This window comes from Schistocerca americana, chromosome 1, assembly GCF_021461395.2.
Source record: "Schistocerca americana isolate TAMUIC-IGC-003095 chromosome 1, iqSchAmer2.1, whole genome shotgun sequence".
In the NCBI taxonomy this organism is placed as follows: Eukaryota; Metazoa; Arthropoda; class Insecta; order Orthoptera; family Acrididae; genus Schistocerca; species Schistocerca americana.
Window position 1 is genome coordinate 379,332,035 of NC_060119.1, and position 18,830 is coordinate 379,350,864.

Here is an 18,830-nt window from a genome sequence, read left to right on the forward strand (position 1 = left end):
CCAAGTCCTTTGCTGTCTCTGACAGAATTACGATGTCATCGGCGAACCTCAAAGTTTTTATTTCTTCTCCATGGATTTTAATACCTACTCCGAATTTTTCTTTTGCTTCCTTCACTGCTTGCTCAATATACAGATTGAATAACATCGGAGAGAGACTACAACCCTGTCTCACTCCATTCCCAACCACTGCTCCCCCTTCATGTCCCTTGACGCTTATAACTGCCATCTGGTTTCTGTACAAATTGTAAATAGCCTTTATCTCCCTGTATTTTACCCCTGCCACCTTCAGAATTTGAAAGACAGTATTCCAGTCAACATTGTCAAAAGCTTTCTCTAGATGCTTGTACACTGTTAATAATAGCAATTAAGTATCTTATTTTTATTGTACACACAATTAAAAGCCTGGATGAAGTGACACAGAGATCAATACTCTCTACATCCGTTACAGATTGGCAAATCACACCAACACTGTATCTGGTGCTAACTATGAACTATTCAATAAGTAATAGGAGCCACATACCTCAGCATGACAACTAAAAATGTATAAAAGAAAAAAAATATATATTTAAATCAATTCTAATACACCGTGTGCCTCCTAGCTGTTTGTAAATTTTATGTAAAATTCTATGAAATCGATTTTACCTATGCTTCTGAAGATTAACAAACTAATTGGCTCACTAGGAGTGACTCTGGCATTTTTTTTATTTCTTCTAATGTTGACTTTTAAATGAGGCAGTAAATCACTGGAGGAATATCAGTAATTTCACTAGCATTTTATTTTATTTCTTTGTAAATTTTACATTTTATTAGAGATTCTAATTGCTTTACTATGAAGGTTATGTATTATGTAGTTCATATAGTATGTCAACTGATGTATTCTCTGCAAAACATACCTTCGTTATACAGTAGTCTTTAAAGAGCTGTAACAAGATCCTGAAGAAGAGGTGTAGACATACTAGGGCATGTATAACAACTCTGAAATACTAGTATGTAATTTTGCGTACAAGCACTATAGGTTATGTCATGTGTTGTGATTTTTGTACTCTATGGTCTTACTTCATGTATTTTAGCACCGATAGTGGCTAGTCACTAGCCAAAATCTGAATCTGCTCTAATACAGCTAGAATGGAAGTGACAACTCATTGTTGCTCTTTACTGTTTTGAACATTTTATTTACTGTGCATATACAGTATAGTTGTAAGAATATATTATTCAGTATGTAGGTGACATGGGGCAGGGAGGTATATTCAGAGTACAAAGTTCAATACATAGAGCTCTCACCCTGACAATAACAGTGGCTGGGCTTGGATGACAGATGAAGGTACATCAATTCATTCTGCTTCAGTTCTGTGCCCGAGTTCATAAATCAAAGTGGCTGACAAGTGGTAACATGCCAGTCTCTCAGAAATCCATGACCAGATGTTTCCAATGCGAGAGAGATCTGGAGAATGTGCTGGCTAGGGCAACAGTTGAACACCCTTTGTATTCAGGTAGGTCAGAACAACACGGGCAGCATGCTGTCTTGTTGAAGGAGAATGTCTTGCAGACCTTGAACAGGGGCCACCAGCTTTAAATCATCTGAAATGTAACAGCTGCTGTCCAAATAACTATGTGAACCAGAGTTGACTGGCTTGTGTATTCAGTGCCATCCTACATATTACACCAGGTGCTGGGCTCTTATGACACTGACAAACACAATCTCGAAACGTTAATTCACCTCGACGTCGATTAGTATTTTAAGAATGGCAAGGTCATCAGCACCCTAATTCTCGTGGATACTTCCATTGTGGTGCTGTACGCAGAACTGGGAGTTGTCTGAAAAGATGAGATGGTTCCACTCCTGTGTTGTCTCGGGCTATCACTATTGGTGCGCCTTCAGTGTCAACAGAAGCCATAACAGTGGTTGCTGCGCTGATAGTCTGTGGTGTTCCAGATGCCGTCGCACACTCTGAGTGGATTCATATCTTGCTACAAAGAAGTCCAGTTACTGACTCAAGGTTCGTGACGTGGCTGCACAACTGATGGAACAATAAGTCTTACTTCTTGGGCACTAAATTGTGTGAGGACACTGAGATTCTGCATCGCACTGAGTATGCCCTCTTGACCCCATTGATTCTATATTTGCAAGTGGATAGTCATAGGATTCTGGTGAAGCAATATTGCAGAGTAATAAATTGCACTCTCAATGACTCACAATCTTGTCAGTGTCGAATACTGATGTGCACTGATAGGCATTTCTCCATCTTATATGAGGCATAACACAATCTTCTCACAAACAAGCAACATTAAAACGTGATTTCTGACTAACAGACCTACTGTATAATATTTCCTTACATACGTAATGTGGATGGCATTACTCCTAAGTTCTCTGTATAGTTTCACTGAAATGCTATTGTTTATTTGACAGACCTATGCTCCATGTTGGACTGCACATCAAGTGTAGTGTGTGGCCAATATGTCAGTGAAAGAAATTCTTCAATCTCTTGTTGAATAGCAGTGAACTCTCACCCACCAGCAGTAGCCAGGGTTCACTGTTGTTGACACTACCCTACCGTTTCCTCTAAACGATTACTGTGCGAAAGGTTGGGATACATATGAAGAATGCCTTCAACAACTTTTCCAGCTTTAAGAGTTGGGAACTCCAACATGTGTGAGGCTTTCTTTATGCCAGGGATTTCTCCTCGTGTTTATCACCTTCTGTGTCAGCTGACTCCTCTTCAGGGACCTGCCAGTCTCTCTTTTAATGAAATGTGTCAGTTGCTCTCTACTTATCACTGCAAATATACTCATGTTACTGCTGCTGGGCATTGAGTGTGGTTTTCAGTTTCTCAACAGAAGAACAATTGCAGAACTTTTGTGCTTTGTTCATGGTGCTGCAGGCCACTGGGTTGGCCACCGGGTTGAAATGTAATTTGGACAAATCACAATTTTGTTCAGCTGTCTAATGGGTTATGAAGTCTCGCATGCTGTGTCCAGCCTCGCATGCTGTGTCAAAAGTGGCCTCATCAGTCATACAGAGTTTGGGCAGCGGAAGTTCACAGGCTCAGCCGTCATTGCCAGTTTGAAGCTCACTGTTACTCATATGCTGATTTGATGATTCATGATGCTATAATGTGCCCCTCGTACAGGAGTTTGGGAAAACCCTCCTCTCACAGAGGTTTTGAATATTTCCCAGTTTTCTGCAATATCTAGAGAGGCAGGAAATGAGATAGAAGCTTGGTGTGAAGAGCCGCCACTGCTTATCCTCCTCAGCTGCTGTTGGTTAGCTCATGGGGGAAAGACAACATTGCAGCCATGCAACTGTGGTTTCCACAATGCATGGGGCAGCATTGTGCTAAACAGCAACAGCAGTCACCGTCACAACAGCTGCCTTGTGCTCCTTTCCTGTTGCGCCCTTATCGTTTTGTTCAACACGAGTGGGCCGCGTGCTGCCACATGCAACCATCGTAAAAATAAAACAAATTGCATCCGTATGCACTCACAATCTCATTCACCAGACATGAACATGGATGTGAACAGTGTTTCCCAAGTGATGGTAGCCCAAACGAACTCAATATTGAAATATGTTGGTGACTTACAATAAACAACAAATATCCATATTAGGATAGTTTTCTACTCCTGTAATGTATAAAGCAGTTGTTCGGCCTTTGATCTTTCTAGTGGTGGATGATGCTGAAAACTTATTTGGATTATGCACATTCAAAATTTTTGGCTACTCTGTTTCTGACAAAGCGCATCTGGTACCAGATAAAGTTCCGTAATGGCAACTGGGTACGTTCTACTCAGAATATTCCACCTTGTTTTCAGAAGGTCTATGACTGCTACTGATTTTGAGGCTCACATCACAATGAAAAAAGTGGCATGTCCATTTTTTTCAAGCCTACCCAATCCCAATAGCTTTACAGGAGCAGGTCAAATTAAAAATCGGTAGACATATCTTTGGGTTTTATCACACCTGTGTCCGCTAGTGAATGGTCTATTCCACTGGTGATAGTCGCAAAACCATTGATATTTGTCCCTTACCCCTTCAGAATTAACTCCTTAGTGTGGGTTTCTGACAGCCAATATTTTTCCAAAATAGACTTGTCTGTGGCCTACTTGAAACTGCCTATGTATTATGACACTAAACATATCCTTATAGTGAACATTCCCTTTGGGTTATACCAATACCAACACCTGCCATTTGAAATAGCTAGCACACCTGCCATCTTCAAATGATTTTTGGAGCAGCTCATGGCCTCCATGGCAGAATGCATTAACTATCTGGTTGATTGTGTGGTTTTCAGTTTCTCAACAGAGGAACAATTGCAGAACTTTTGTGCTTTGTTCATGGTGCTGCAGGCCACCGGGTTGAAATGTAATTTGGACAAATCACAATTTTGTTCAGCTGTCTACTTGGTTATGAAGTCTCGCATGCTGTGTCCAGCCTTTATACCAGCACACTGATGCCACTGTTGTCTCCTACCAATGTCAAAGAGTTGCAAGCCTTTCTCGGAAAGATTGCATACTACCATAAGTTTCTTCTTAGCTCTTAGCAGTAACTTAGCCCCTTCATGCTCTCGTAAGGAAAGGTATTCCTTTTCACTGGTCGCCACCTGTGAGCATTTTTTTAACACTGTCGAAGTTGAAATTACACTTGTGATATTGCTTGGTTACCTTCCAACAGGGCTCTAAAATTTTGTGTTGGCCACAGATGCCTCACAGCAAGGCCTTGGGGCCATTCTCATGCACAAATACGCGGATGGTTACACTTGTGATATTGCTTGGTTACCTTCCAACAGGGCTCTAAAATTTTGTGTTGGCCACAGATGCCTCACAGCAAGGCCTTGGGGCCATTCTCATGCACAAATACGCGGATGGTTCTGAACATCCTATTGTGTGTGCTTCCAAAATCCTGAATCGTGTGCAACAACACTATTCACAAATATAAGGCCTCTTGTTACTAAAAAAAAATTCTAGTTTTTCTATGTAGTTCTAAATTTCGTTTGAATACTGATCATAAACCTTTGGTTTCTCTTTTCCATCCTTTGGCATCATTACCGGACAAAGCAGCCCATCGCCTGCGCTGGTGGGCTCCGTTTTTGTTGCGCTACAACTATGAAATTCATTTCCAACGTACAGTACATCCTGCTAATGCAGATGCTCTTTCTCAACTGTTGACTGGCCCCAATTCGGCATTTGATCAGGATGAACTGCTGTGTTTCCATATAGATGATGAAGCCCAAAACCTGTGGATGGTTTTCCCATTACCAGTTCTCAGATTTTGGCAACTGTCATGGCCAATCATATCCTACGTCGGTTGTTCAATTTGTCCGCCAAGGCTGGCCAGATAAACTGTTGGGCTGACTGTCAGATCCTTTGCACAATTATTATGTTCTCCACCACCACCTCTCAGTTTTTGATGGCTACAGAAGAGTCAGCAGTCAGGCTTATGATACTGTCTGCATTGTGGTGAGACAACATGCAGCCTCTCTATCTGGACCTTTGGGATGTTTCTCATACATATTTGCTAGCCTGCTGCCACTTGTTTTGGTCACCCTGCCGGAAACCCTGCTGCCGCACAAGGATGCCTCCATCATCTGTAGTGTCCCCCAGCTCCTGCTCCATCTTCGTTCCGAGTGTCACCTCCTCTGGGTGGCATAGTTGGCACAAGGCCAATTACATTTCTGCAGCCCCCCTTCTCTGCTGCCTCCATCACTGTGTGCCTGCCTGGAGGTGAACATGGATATGGCACCCCCAGCATCAGTGCTCCCTTATGGTCTCTTGCAGACAAGTGTGCATTGCACCTGTCCATGCCCACCATTTCAGACCCTATTCATGTGTGACAACACGACACCCGCTCCAGCAGTCCTCCCCATCTGATCCAACGAAGATGTGGATATCTCTATGGTGAACATTTTTCCCCAAGGGGAAGGGGTATTTTAACCCTATAAAATGAGTGCGCAATATCAAACAGGGTGCACCTCCATGACCAGGCTAAAGAGGCCACCTCGCAGTGAGATTTGCCAAACAGCCTTGTATAGGCCTGCACACTGGGGCCACGGGGCGAACAAATGTTTATTGACAGATGTATGCTTCATGTTAGACTGTGCATCAGTAGGTGTACTTCTTGGTTGAGCGTGTTTGTACTGAGTACTACTTTGTTCATTGTCTTAGTATACCCTGCATGAAGGTCCTTAGTTGCAATTCTGATATTGTGTTTGTGCAACATTAAAACACTAATCATATGCATATCCTAGAAAGCAAAACACTTTGTAGGTTACCAGCAGAAATTACACTAGATGATTAAATGTACATTGTAGTGTAACTATCTGATTATTTCAACAGAAAATTATCCGACTTTTGCAAAAATACAGAACACTGCATCATTTAGCAGGTGCTTTTGTTGGAACACCAACACAAGATGTATCACCGTATGTCCCTCAGTTAATCTGATATCGTTACAAGAAAAATAACATCAATACTTATCTTCCACCCAGAATTAGAAGGTCCAGGTTTCCTAACTGTAAATAATAACCTGACAATATTTGCATACATTCTTCTAATTTATTCTTTCTTGATGCAGCAGATGAAATTCACAATTTTTCATAGTCATTGATTTCATTTTGATGGTAAACTGAAACCTAGCCTTCAGTATTACCATTCAGTAAGAAGTACAAAAAATATATAAACCATAGCTATACTGACGACAAGACAACCACTCTGCTTCATCTTGCACTGTCCTTTACATAAAAATGTAACAATCCATGATGCCAAACTCATTACTAGAACAGATATTTCCGTAAAACTGTAATGAAAAATTATACACCACAAAAACTTAAGTATAACAGTATGTTTTACCAAAATGAGGAAAGTGTTTGATAGTTTGTTTTCTTAAATATTTTGTTTTTGTACAAAATTTTGTAAAAATATTAATTGTAAACAATTAGTCCTAAAAAATTCTAATTTTCTACTAAATAACAAAATTATTTACTAACATTTACACAGGTTCTTCCTCAAGAATGATGTTTTTTAGTTGAGCAAGTTACTTTGTAATTGTTGTTGTGGTCTTCAGTCTGAAGATTGATTTGACGAAGCTCTCCATGCTCTTCTATCCTGTGCAAGCCTCTTCATCGTCAAATAACTACTGCAACCTTCCGAATACTCAATTGATGATCCCACGATGTCTCAGAATGTGTCCACCAACCAGTCCCTTCTTCTAGTCATATTGTACCACAAATTTCTTTTCTCCCCAATTCTATTCAGTTCCTCCCCATTAGTTATATGATCTATCCATCTAATTTTCAATATTCTTCTGTAACACCTCATTTCAAATGTTTCTACTCTTTTTCTTGTCTAAATCATTCATATTTCACTTCCACTCATGGCTACACTCCAGACAAATACTGTCAGTAAAGACTTCCTTAACTCAAATCTACATTATTCAATGTTAACAAATTTCTTTTCTTTAGAAAAGCTTTTCTTGCCACTGCTAGTCTACATTTTATATCCTCTACTTTGGCCATCATCAGCTATTTTGCTGTCCACATAACAAAACTCATCTACTACTTTCAGTGTCTTGTGCCCTAATATCTAATTTCCTCAGCATCACCTGATTTAAATCAACTACATTTTATCTCCTTGTTTTGCTTTTGATGATGTTGTCATATATCCTCCTTTCAGTATGCTTTGTCCATTCCATTCAACTGCTCTTCCAAGTCTTTTGCTGTCTCTGACAGAATTACAATGTCATTGGCAAACCCCAAATTTTTGTTTTTTGTTTCCTTTCTGCTTCCTCAATGTACAGATTGAATAACATTGGGAATAGTCTACAGCACTGTCTCATGCCTTCTCAACCACTGCCTCTCTTTTATGACCCTCCGACTCTTATAACTGCAGTCTGATTTCTGTATAAGTTGTAAATAGCCCTTTGCTCTCTGTAGTTCACCCCTGCTATCTTCAGAATTTCAAAGAGAGTTTTTCTGGTCAAGATTGTCAAAAGTTTTCTCTAAGTCTACAATCACTACAAATGTAGATTTGGCTACAAGTTTCCCACATTTTTTTGTACGCCAACTTCAGAGCTAATCACACAACAATAATCTGGTGGCTCATTTAATATTCATTTCCCACTACATTTTGAAGATTTTGGAAGGGTATGACCTAGAGTAAGTGAAAAGTGATGAAAAATGACAGAAGAGAGACACTTGTGTAGCAGTAACATTCATAAAATTTGGAGAAAAGAGACTGTGCAGAAACAGGGAGATAAAAGTTCACATCAGTGGATGATTCTGTAAGATAGCTGTGTGATGTCTTTAATATTTTAAATAGTTATAAATTAGCAAAATATCTATCAGAAAAAGCAAGAACTTACTAGTTCTATGAAGAATTGAATAACTGGTCAGAAGCTTCAATACAATCTGTTTTGGAGCCTGGGGCTGAAATAGATGACAATAAAGGGAGAGAAGAAATCTTAAATCACACACTTCAAAAATCATTCATGCCAACACTACAATTTCATCACCTAGCTGCTGCATAAATAAATGCCATACATAACCACTTCTCATGCTTAATATCAACTGAAACTGAGACTCTGAAACAAATAAGTGTCAGGTGAAGATGAATGTTGGTCGGGATTTACAGTGATTATGATGCAGTTATTAGCAGTGTATATACTACAATGAAGATCTTGGAAAGGCTAAATCTGTGTGCTGGAATGAGACTCAAAACTGTAGCCTTGTCTTTCCCAAACAATAAACTATTGATTGTAGAACACATGCATGCCTCCACGAATAACTCAAATTTTTAAATTGTCTTTTACTTCCCTCTAAGCTACATGGTTCTAACTTTTAACTATCACTTGCGTCACAAAAATTTTTGAGAGTACCTGGGAAAAGCAAGGACTCAGGTTTGAATCCCAGTCCAACCCAATTTTTACTGGTCACAGATGTTAACTCACTTCATGAACATCTGAAACTCTCATTTACAGTTTGCTATTAATGCAGCAGAATGGAAGTTGATGCAGATGAGTAGGAAAAACAAACCCGCAATGTTTGAATATACTATTAGTGGTGTGCTGCTTGACACAGTCATGTCAATTAAACATATAGGTGTAACATTAGAAAGCAATATGAAGTGGAATGAGCACTTAAGGATGATAGTAAGGAAGGTGAATGGTCAACTTTAATTTATTGGGAGAATTTTAGGAAAGCATAGCTCATCTATAAAGAAGATCTTGTATAGAACACTAATACAAACCACGCTTGAGTATTGCTAAGTGTTTGTGACCCACACCAAGTTGGATTAAAGGAAGACATCAAAGCAATTCAGAGGTGTGATGCTGGGTTTGTTACCGGAAGGTTCAATCAAGACACCAACATAATGGAGATGCTTTATGAATTCAAATGAAAATCCCTAGAGGGAAGACGACGTTTTTGCAAAACACTATTGAAAAAATTTTGAGAATTGGTATTTGGGGTTGACTGCAGAATGATTCCAATGTTGCCTATGAACATTTCACATACTGACTCCGAAGACAAGATAAGAGAAATTACAGCTTGTATGGAGGCATATACACTGTCATTTTTCACTCACTCCACTTGCAAGTGGAACAAGAAAGGAAATGACTAGTAATGGTACAAGATACCTCTCCACTATGCAACATATAATGGTTTGTGGTGTATGTACAAGTATGTAGCTGTAGCTGAAGACAAATGAGACACTCTGCATGAAATTAATATTAATTCACAGGGTTAGCATGTAGATGTCAAGGAAAAGTGCAGTTTACTCAGTTTCTAAGAAGTTTACCCATGTTTCCATGTTTCTTTTGAACAGATGGGTACACTAAGAGAGCAATATTGTTAAAAATTGTTGCTGGGTGCTGGAATATATTCTGAGTTGAAGTATCCCACTATGTCAGATTACAGGAATATACTGAAGAAATTCAAAGGCAAGCTGCAAGATCTACCATTACAGGTGTGTTAGTGCTGTAACAAATATTTCTGAAAAGACCATGCACAGAATCACAGTTTGGGGGGGGGGGGGGCATGGTTTCTATTTGAGCTGGGAACAAAGGGTAAGAAGTTTTTGGTTTAGCCTGGATCAGCAGCCATTTGCACATCCTTTTGAACATCTGTTTTAGTGTAGCTATGTTACAGTACATTAATGAAAGTTTGCAAGATGAACTGGGGCTGGTACTCAGGCAAATTATGTGAATGATTTAGTTCATTTTGCAAAAGCTTTTAATTGGGCTCAAATTAATTCTCAGCAAGTGGCACCGTTTGTACATGTACCGTTCTGATGTTAAGTGCAATAACATGGGAAAAAGCACATTTATTTGGAAGGTTTTGGAAGCGTGCCACTTCTATACTTTAAGCTTGTATGAATCATTTCAAACTTTGCACAAAGGTAGACAAATGATAAAGTAAAAAAACAACTTTTGTCTTTGACGTCTCTGATGTGCACCATGTACAAACTTTGAACTTGTACGAATCAGTTCAAACTTTGTGCAAAAGTGAATAAATGGATGAAGTCAATACAATTATTTTTCCAATAATCTTTATTCATTGATGAGATGCAAAGGTTTAAAGTTGAGCTGAATGTAGCACAAAAAATTCGTTCTTAGTGAACAGAATGGGTGGAAATGGTTTAAGGTGAATAAATAAATAAAGAATGCATTCTTACAATAAAATTGAAAACTCACTTTCAAAACTCTAGTTTCACTCAGATTGTACACGCAAAAAGACATGATTTTTGTGAGGTTTTTATGTGCTCTAGATTTTGTGCGCAATAGACATGTTTTTTTGTGAGGGTTGTGAAGTGCACCATTTATATACTTTAATTTTGTATGAATTGGTTCAAACTTGGCATGAAGGTATAAGTAGATAAAGTCAAAATGAATTTATTTCCAATAATCTTTATCTGTTGTTGAGATTCAGTGGTGTAAATTCAAGCTAAATGGAGCACATAAAATTCGTTCTTACATGAATTGAGTGCACAGAAACAGTTTAAAGTGAAATAAATAAATAAATGCATTATTACTATAAAACAGGACACTATCTTTCAAAAATCCAGCTTCATTTGGACTTTATGCACAAAAAATACATTTTTTGTGAGGTTTTTTTTTTTACACACACCACTTTTATGTTTCAAATTTATGCAAACTGGTTCAATTTTGTAAGAAGCTAGACAAATACATGTGATTAATTGTAGCCCAGTTGTTTTGTATACCAGATCACCCACTGTCAAGTCAACAAAAATGTACACAGATTGACAAGCTATGGTGATCTAATGTCAAAATTATGATAGAGTGAAAGTTGGGAACCATAATGAAAAATGCTCCTCTCATAGCCAAAAAAAGAAAAATATGTCCTGGACAGAGTTAGGGATCTACGGGATGGTTTGAAAAGTTTTCGGACAGAATAGAAAAAAAGTACTTACATCAATGAAACTTTTTTATTTTCAATGTAGTCTCCTTGTAGATTAATGCACTTGGTCCAACAATGTTCCAGTGCCTTGATCCCATCTCAAAAATGAGTTTCCTCCAGGACTGCAAAATAGTTGTCAATTACATCTATCAATTCTTTGTTTGAAGTGACTCTTCATCCACCAATAAAAAGTTTCAGTTTTGGGGAGATATGGAAGTCTGACGGAGCCATATCAGGTGAATAAGGTGGGAGTGGCAACTATTTATATCTTAGTTCATGTAATTTTGCCATGGCGACAGCACGTGTGCAGGCATTGGAGGATGACTTTCTTCCTTGGTAAACCTGGCCTTTTCTCGCATATCTTTTGTTGCAATTTGTCCAGAAGGTTAGCATAGTATTCTCCAGTAATTGTTTGCACAGTGGGTAGATAATCTACAAACAGAATCCCCTTCACACCAGACAACACTGATGCCATGACCTTTTCCGCCAAAGGGATTACCTTTGCTTTCTTTGGTGGCAGAGAATCAGCATGTTTCCACTGCTTTGACTGTTGTTTAGTCTCTGGAATACAGTAGTGGTCCCAAGTTTCATCTGTGGTCACAAACCGGAGCAAAAAGTCTTGTTCATTTCTCCTAAAACGGGTCAAACTTTGTACGGAAATGTACATTCTTGTGCATTTTTGAGCCAACATCATGAGTTGCGGCACCCATCTTGCAGATATTTTTTTTCATTTTTAATTCTTCAATTAAAATGTGGTATGCCCTTTCAGACAACATCTGGCAAGCATGAGCAATTTCATGCACTTCCAATCAGCAATCCTTCATGACTATTTTGTGCACGTTTGCAATGATTTCTGGAGTAGTGACACATCTTGGCCAACCACTGCACAAATCATCTAAGCTCTCCCGACCAATTTTAAATTCATTTGTCCACTTGGCGACAGTTGAATATGAAGGAGCAGAGTCCCCAAGTGTATTCCAGAAATCAGCATGAATGTCCTTTGCTTTCGTACCTTTCTTTAGGAAGTACTTTATCACTGCTCGAATCTCGATTTTTTCCGTCCTCACAAATCACTATGCGGGAACAACAGAGCCACATCATCACCACAGCTCTCTTCCAAGAGGACTGACATGGCATGTGTTTACAGGCAACAGTCCAATGAACATCACGTGAACAACTCGTTGTTCTAGCACTGATCTCTTGTGGTGATTCCGAACTTTTCAAACCACCCTCGTAAAAGAAAGGAACTAGCATTTTGATTTATCTGGCACTTTCAAAGACATTTAAATGAAAACATCTTGACATATTCATGCTGTTTTACTAGATTTCCAATGTGAGGTCTCTTAGCTGCAAGGTGTTAGCACACCTGCATCTTGCAATTTATTGGCTAAAGACCCTAAACCGATACCCAAAATTCAGAAGATTCACCAGCATTAGTAAACAATACACACCCTAAGAAGAAGAAGGTGGAGGAGGAGGAGGAGGAGGAGGAGGAGGAGGGGTGGGGAGGGGGGTCGGGGGATGATCCACCATGAAGGAATTACCCAAATGTGGCAGAAACCGGTAGTGTGACGTATATGTACAGGCAAACAAATGAGAACAATTTCACAAAAAAATGAATGATTTATTCAAGAGAAACAGCTTCGCAAACTGGACAAGTTGCTAATGCATTGGTCAATCGCTTGCCTTTGTGCAAGCAATTATTCTGCTTGGCATTGATTGACAGAATTCTTGCACGTCTTCCTGACGCATATTGTCCCAAATACTGTCCCACTAGTGCCTTAGATCATCAGGATCCCAAGATGGCTGGATGGTCCTGCCCATAGAGCTCCCAACATTCTCAACTGGGGAGAGGTCCGGCGACCTTGCTGGCTAAAGTAGGGTTTGGCAAGCATGAAGACAAGCAGTAAAAACTCTTGCCACGTGTGGGTGGGCATTATCCTGCTGAAATGTAAGGCCAGGATGTCTTGCTACAAAAGGCAACAGAACTAGATGTACAGTATTGTTGACATAACTCTGTGTTGTAAGGGTGCCACAGATGACAACCAACGTGGTCCTGCTATGATGTGAAATGGCACCCCTGTCCTCGTCATCGGACCATATGGCAGGCAACAGTCAGGTTGGCACCCCATCGTTCTCAGGGGCGTCTCCAAACACATCTTTGGCCTGGGATCTCATTGACTGGAGCAGAACTGTCTTCAGATATGAGTCCTGCTTCAAACTGAGCCATGATGACCAGTGAAGATGTGCCTGGATACGGTAGCCAGAGACAGTGGTCATGTGTGTGTGAGCTGCATTTGCGTGAAAGTGTATTTTGTATGTTGTCTATTTCAGAAGGCCTTCTGGCCAAAAGCTTACATGTTTGGTAGTCCTTTTGTTACGCCAGTCTGTGACTCAGCACCTCTGCTATATGGTGAGTAGCAATCTATCTTTTTCATAACATTGTCAAAGGAATATAATAGTTTATAATTCTGTTTATGATGAAGTCACTAGAGATTGAGCAAAACTCAAATTGTGGAAGGGTACAGAATGGAACTGGTTATCCCCTCAATTATTCTGATACGATGTTTGATCATACCTGGAATCTTCTTCTTTTCGGTTCTGTCCTCTCTCTCTCTCACACTCACTCACTCACTCACTCTCTCTCTCTCTCTCTCTCTCTCTCTCTCTCTCTCTCTCTCAAATACCTTATTCATAATAATAAAATGGCTCTGAGCACTATGGGACTTAACATCTGAGGGCATCAGTCCCCTAGAACTTAGAACTACTTAAACCTAAGGACATCACACACTTCCATGCCTGAGGTAGGATTCGAACCTGTGACCGTAGCGGTCGTGCGGTTCCAGACTGAAGCGCCTAGAACTGCTTGGCCACACTGGCCGGCCATAATAATAAAAATGATGGTAGTCCATCAATAAATAAGTAAAATAAAAGATATTTAGCACAGTGTCAAAAGTGACAAATTATGGATTATGGAGCTTTATCTTGTTTTTCATTACTTACTTGGAATGTATCCAGCATATGTAAGTGTTAGAAACAAACATGCTATGAGGACTTTGTCTGCCAAGGGATCAAGAAAACTCCCAAATTTTGACGACTGACTTGGGTATGTCCGAGCTATCCAGCCATCAACCTGAACAAAATAGGTATAAAAATTATTTGCATTGCCTCAAAGAATGTTAAAGGATGTATTAAGTATTTCTTAACATCAGAAATTCTCTCTGAAATGCTCATCACTTTCCTTTCTCAAGTACAGTATGTGTGCACAAGACGACTGGTCACTAAGCCAGGCTTTTAAGCAATTATCATATGAGTTTATCGTCATCCCAAGTCAACTTGAGATACAAATATGTTAGCATTTTTCTTTAAGGTCAAAAATCACAAGGAGGACTTATGAACTGAGACGAATTGGTTTTTTTGTCAGTTTCAAAATGTGATTCTTGAAGTTTTCCCAGCATACTGAATGTTTGATGAGGTTTCAGGATTGCAGCCAAATCACATTGACTTCTTGCCATTATATTTCGGCTGGCAATCATCCAGCTATCTCCAGGTGAGTGCCCGTCACTGGAGAGTGCACAAAAGCTTTATAGCAAAAGCTTGGCGTGAAAACGCATGTGCATGCATAAAGGTGAAAACTACATGTCCACCCTCTGTCAGAATACGCACTTGTGTCGCTAAAAACAGACGTCAGATGTCGCCAGACATGTCATTATGAATAAACTGTCTTCTCTCAGAAGAAATTAGAGAGATCACCACGTCCCAAGCCTTGTCCAGTTGACAACCGCCATCACGATTTATAACATTTTGTGCTAGATGTATCTCTGAAGAATGTTTAATTACTGAATCCCAAAAAATTTTCACTGGGGCCAAGATTTTTGTGGCAGAAAAATCCATATCATGTCCTGTGGTGATGCAGCGCGCAGCTACAGATGACTTACTGGGCTGTGAAAGGCGAGTGTGGTGCTCATGTTCAATGCACCTTTCATGTACTGTGTGTGTCGTCTGACGGATGTAAGCTCTGCCACACTGACAAGGAATTTGGTAGATCCTGGTCTTCCGCAGACCCAAATTGTCCTGTACCATCTTCGGGGAGGTGATGGCATTACAAATCCAGAGGTTGGACAAGCTACGCAATAAGCGAGCGAGACTGTTAAGTTCTCTGGGTTTTTTACTGAAGTGTCAGGACAATCACCTTATTCCGAAGTTTGCCAGAGTGAGACATTTTATCCAGACTGCACGCTGCAAAATTCATTACATGAAAGGCAAGCTTAGCACTAATGAAGGAGAGGATCCGGTTTACTCGCCGTGAACCGGATATGATATCGAAACAGCTGTTTCATCTGCATATAGAGATTACATCTAGCCTGCCGTCACTCTCCTTGACATGGGTCGACGGCGTGTCTTGGGCAAAATCAGACTGGGTCCATAAAGAGTTTACATGAAGACAGTTTTCGAAGTTCGTCTTTTGCAGCCCAGTAAGTCAGCCATAGCTGAGCACTGCATTACCACAGGACACAATATTAATTTTTGCCACAAAAATCTTGACCCCCAGCGAAAACTTTTTGGGTTTCAGTAATTAAAGAATCTGTGGAGATACACCTAGCACAAAATCTTATAAATCGTGATGCCATTTTCAACTGGACAATGCTTGGGACCCAGTGATCTCTCTAATTTCTTCTGAGAGAAGACAGTTTATCCATAATGACACATCTGGCGACATTTGACGTCTGTTTTTAGCTAAGCAAGTGCGCATTCCGACAGAGGCTGGATAAGTAGTTTTCACCTTAACGCATGCGTCTGTGCACCACAGATAGAACAGTATTTCCAGAGGGGGCGGATTTCGATAGAGGACACTCCTTTGATGGTCGCCAATGCGCATGCATTTTCGTGCCAATTTTTTGCTATAAAGCTGACACCAGGAACTTGCAGTCTCCAGTAACAGACACTCACCTGAAGATGGCTGGATGATTGCCAGCTGAAATATCGTGGTAAGAAGTCAACGTGATTCGGCTGCAATCATGAAACCTCATAGAACAGTTTCAAAATTTGTTTTGTGTGATTTTACACAATGGCAACATTAACTTGCCTGCAAAGTCTGAAATATTGAGGTTACCAGTTTCACTAGGGATATCTAAAAGGTCACATCATTTTTGTTTGTTCTTGATCTGGACATCAAGGATTTTATCAGAAGAAAGTTAATTCGTACTTGATGGTTATTATATGCTCTGCAAGCCATTTTGCCCACTATAACCCAACATGTGTTTTATTTGTAAGAAATTCCAGAGATATCTTTTGGTATGATATTTTATTTTGCAAAGCTGAATTACTATAGCTGTCCTTACTACCATAAAATACATTTGCACATTTCATTAAGATACTGACATTTACAAACTCTTTGCATAAGCAATATTTTATTAGGTATGTAAATACTGTGCAATCATAGTATGTACCATTTTGCATTTTCCTGAATTTGGTACCCACATTTACATATTTTACACTATCAATTATAACAGTTGGAGCACAATATTTCCTCTGGGACATCTGTCTCACTATCTTTTTCACCATGAGTATAACCACTTCAGTTTTGTGACTGTGGTATGTAATATTCATCTCAATTCAATATGCTGAAAGGAGTTTACTCTGTTAATTCTTATCTATAATACACATTGTGTCTCAGCATAATCATCATTGAGTATATAATTTTGAACACATACAAGGGGAATATAAGGAACAATGCTTGGTGCTGCAAGAATGCTAAAATACAAATTATTTTTATGAAAACAATGACTGATCCATTCCCTAGCAGGTGTGTTCATCTCCACCCTCACCTACTCACTCTCTGTAATGTTAAATTTGTGGGTGCAGAAAGTCCAAACAGACTGAACTTTCACCAGGATATCTCAGATATCATACACAGATTTGAGGATTTTCAAACAAAATTCTAAAATACTGAACTGGAGCACACATGAGAAGAGAAAAAATTGATCAGAAATTATATCCCAGCTTCTTGGATGACAATGTACAGTATCTCAAGAGTACCAGCAAACTGTACATAATTAGTTCAAATATACTAAATAAGGAATTATAATTTCTTTGATACATTTTGCAATCGAATGACAAGTGACAATATAAAACAGTAATGTTTGGATAACAAATTAGCCTGTATGTTTTTGTGCCAAGCAAGCTATGGATAAACATACTCTGTATAAAATAACTGAAAAGCAAGCAATGAAATACTTTTTGCTGTACTACACCACACAAGCACAAATTTTCGATGCAAAGAGTTGCATTTGCTTTACTTTAACATACACAGCAACATAATATTCAGTAAATGTTATACCTGTAACCAAACCAATGTGTTTTCTCCCCAAAAGTAGTGCCTCCATCATAGAAAATAATTACGTCTGCCATGCAATTCTGTAATGCATATTGATGAAGACACCCAAACATGTTAATGTTATGAATGAATACAGAAAAACAGAAACTGCATCAAAGAAGCTTCAGCTTAGAATCTGTAATGGCACTGCCTGACATTACTATGAAAACCAAATAGCTGGCACAACATTACTGTTGCCTGCTGTCTTGCCCCTACTCAGATGATCTGGTCATCAGGAAATAAACAAACAAGATCGAGCCCCATTTGCTTGTGTGTAACTCACTTTTATATAAGTGGCAACAACTCAGGACCTGTGATATTTTCCAACAGGACTTTGAAAGTTTTTTTAATTGGGAAAAAGTGCTGGTTTTTCAATCACGATACACTTACGACAACTAATAATATAAAACCATACAGGAGCTAATGACAGCTGTGCTACAGGCACTGCAAGTGTTAGTGAATGTAGCATGAATGTCTCCTGCACCACTCATGTTTATGACTTTCCTACCATTTAATGAACCGAGAGAGAAATGGGACACTTAAAGCCGACACTTGCAGTGACATGTTACGGCTTACCAAATTTCTGACATAGAAAGACAAAAGACCACGTTTTTGTCAGGAGCACCCAAACTGTATCTCAAATACAGAAACCAGGGCTAGAAGAACTCTAGCACAACTTGAGTGCCCTAGAAATTTTGTGTTATTACAAGAACAGTTTCTGAGGGACAAATATTATTGCAGCCACGTTAGAATTCTGGCAGCAGAAAAATTGTCCCAATCAAACTTATGTGGACTGGGGAACTGACATGCAAGGTTTAAATAGGAATTGCAATTTCAAATGTTTACACAGGCAGAATTATGTGGACTCTCTGACCAGGGACAGTTCAGTGTCTTGCCCCCAACTTGGAAGTGAGAAACTACGTACTGTCAGCACCAGATCCTTCTCTGGGGGGAAGTAATGAGAATACCTCAAGCTTATGAAACTGTCCATGTAGCCCACAGTTTATTTATGATGGAGGATGATGATGTAGCAATCAGCTCTCTGACACTGG

At 39.4% G+C, this 18,830-nt stretch overlaps 1 protein-coding gene across 3 annotated transcripts in view; it reads right to left on the minus strand.

The window, feature by feature from the left end:
• Positions 1-18,830, minus strand: part of LOC124601003 (probable cardiolipin synthase (CMP-forming)) — a 97,049-nt gene that overhangs the window by 25,677 nt on the left and 52,542 nt on the right. For all 3 annotated transcript variants that reach the window (XM_047136210.1, XM_047136209.1, XM_047136211.1), the window contains one exon: positions 14,406-14,535. In XM_047136210.1, the coding sequence (XP_046992166.1) occupies positions 14,406-14,535 (130 nt within the window). The remainder of the gene's footprint in view (positions 1-14,405; positions 14,536-18,830) is intronic.